This window comes from Penaeus monodon, chromosome 36 (assembly GCF_015228065.2).
Source record: "Penaeus monodon isolate SGIC_2016 chromosome 36, NSTDA_Pmon_1, whole genome shotgun sequence".
Classification (NCBI taxonomy): domain Eukaryota; kingdom Metazoa; phylum Arthropoda; class Malacostraca; order Decapoda; family Penaeidae; genus Penaeus; species Penaeus monodon.
The window spans coordinates 17515154-17517653 of record NC_051421.1 but is presented as its reverse complement, the minus strand read 5'-3'; the positions used below and the strand labels follow the sequence as shown (position 1 = coordinate 17517653).

Sequence of the window (2500 nt, the reverse complement as noted above, 5' to 3'; positions counted from 1 at the left end):
TGGTGTGTGTGTGTGTGTGTGTATGTGTGTGTGTGTGTGTGTGTGTGTGTGTGTGTGTGTGTGTGTGTGTTGTGTGTGTGTGTGGTGTGTGTGTGTGTGTGTGTGTATGTGTGTGTGTGTATGTGTGTATGTGTGTGTGTATGTGTGTGTATGTGTGTGTGTATGTGTGCGTTGTGTGTGTGTGTGTGTGTATGCGTGTGTGTGTGGGGGGGGGAAGGTATGCGCGTCCAAAGACCTGTGACCCGAAGTGCGTACATTAAATGTTTTATCAATGTAAACCTTGATATGCAACGTATGCATCGATATGTTCACGTTAATGCACTACGGAAATGGGGTGATTATGTTATAGATTAAAAGTCTAAATTAACAAAATATTTAATAAATACATTTTTGGGCAGTTGCTCTGGGAACCGCTGAGGACCACCATACCTTCATAGATAGATAGATAACAAATAAATATATAGGTAGGTAGGCAGATAGATAGATAGATAAATAGATAGATAGATAGATAGATAGATAGATAGATAGATAGATAGATAGATAGATAGATAGATAGATAGATAGATAGATAGACAGATAGATAGATAGATAAGCAGATAGACAGATAGATAAGTCATAGATGAATAGATAGAAATAAAGAAAGATAGATATGCATATAGATAGATAAATAGATGATGGATAGATAAACATAGATAGATAGGTAGACAACTAAACAGACAGATAGATAAATAGCCAGAAAAAGAGATATAAATAGAGATCTGTTCTAACAGCAGTGACAGCTTAACGAGCAAGGTCTTTGCATGAGCGTAATTCTTGCAAACCTCTCACGCGCCTCTCCTCTTCTTGCAGGAAGATCTCGGACAGCCAGCAAGATTTCTTCATGATGCTGGACGAGAAAATTGAAAATGTGAGTCCAATGTTGTCTTTTATTTTTATTCATTTACTTATTTATTTATTTGTTTATTTATTTATTTGTTTATTTATTTATTTATTTATCTATTTATTTATTTATTTACCTATCTATTTATTACTATTATTATTATTATTATTATTATTATTATTATTATTATTATTATTATTATTATTATTATTATTATTATTATTATTATTATTATTATTTCACTTGTGGCGATGTTTGTGTGATGGTGATTGTGGTGTGGTGTGTGTGGTGTGTGTGTGTGTGTGTGTGTGTGTGTGTGTGTGTGTGTGTGTGTGTGTGTGTGTGTGTGTGTGTGTGTGGTGTGTGTGTGTGTGTGTTGTGTGGGTGGTGTGGTGTGTCGAGAGGTGAGAGAGAGAGAGAGAGAGAGAGAGAGAGAGAGAGAGAGAGAGAGAGAGAGAGAGAGAGAGAGAGAGAGAGAGAGAGAGAGTAGGTGTGTGTGTGTGGCATATGCGCGTACTAAGATATAGTTCCCTAGATTACATATATATCCTGCTTATCTCAAAAGATAAAACAAATAAATAAATAAATAAACAGACGCAAACAGACAGACAGAGAGACAGACAGACAGACAGACAGACAGACAGACGGACGGACAGACGGACAGACAAATAGACAGATGAATAAAGCAATAAGGAAATATTAGAAATAAAAGACTAAACAGGGAAGTACATCAACCAAACCCATAACAACCAATGAATTAAAACACAAGAGCCACCAAAAGTAAACCACAACAAAAATGGATCGAGAAATTACCCTCGGTTCGACGCAAGGTCAAACGGGCGCGACCCCCCATGACCCCGCTGTATCAGACATTGCCCAACAGCTTAGGCATCCGGGTCAAAGGGGACAATGCCAGGAGTGCCTTATCTACCAGAGGAAGCTGCTTAGTGATCCTATTAACAGGGAGCTTCTTTCCCCCCATATAAAGAGGGGTTGATAGGAATTAATAGGAGAGGCCTTGAGGGAACGGTGTTCATCCATGTAAGATTTTTTACTTGGTTTATGAATGATATTCGGAGAGAGAGGGAGAGGAAGAGCGAGAGGGTGAGAGAAGGAGAAGCAGAGAGAAGAAGAAGGAGGAGTGAGAAGGAAAAAGAAAGAGAGAGAGAGAGAGAGAGAGAGAGAGAGAGAGAGAGAGAGAGAGAGAGAGAGAGAGAGAGAGAGAGGGGAGAGAGAGGAGACAGAGAGACAGAGAGAGAGAGAGAAGAGAGAGAGAAAGAGAGAGAGAGAGGGGGAGAGAACGAGAGAGAAGAAGAGGGCGAGAGAGAGAGAGAGGAGAGAGAGAGAGAGAGAGAGAGAGAGAGAGAGAGAGAGAGAGAGAGAGAGAGAGATTTTGTTATTTTTTACCTAAAATTGGAATAGCAATAATAATGATAATAATGATAATGATGACGATAATGGTGATGGTGATGATGATATCAACAGTAATAATAAAAATGTGGAGGAAGATGATATTAATAACAACAATAATGATAATCATAATGACAACTAATAATGATAACTATAAAAAAATGTGACAGAAATAATTAGATGGGGAATAATACCAATAATATATCAACA

The 2500-nt window shown here is 38.0% G+C and overlaps 1 protein-coding gene across 6 annotated transcripts in view; it reads left to right on the top strand.

The window, feature by feature from the left end:
* The window catches only part of LOC119595823, a 148832-nt gene that overhangs the window by 134641 nt on the left and 11691 nt on the right, over positions 1–2500 (top strand). For all 6 annotated transcript variants that reach the window (XM_037945002.1, XM_037945005.1, XM_037945003.1 and 3 more), the window contains one exon: positions 850–907. In XM_037945002.1, coding sequence (XP_037800930.1) covers positions 850–907 — 58 coding nt within the window. The remainder of the gene's footprint in view (positions 1–849; positions 908–2500) is intronic.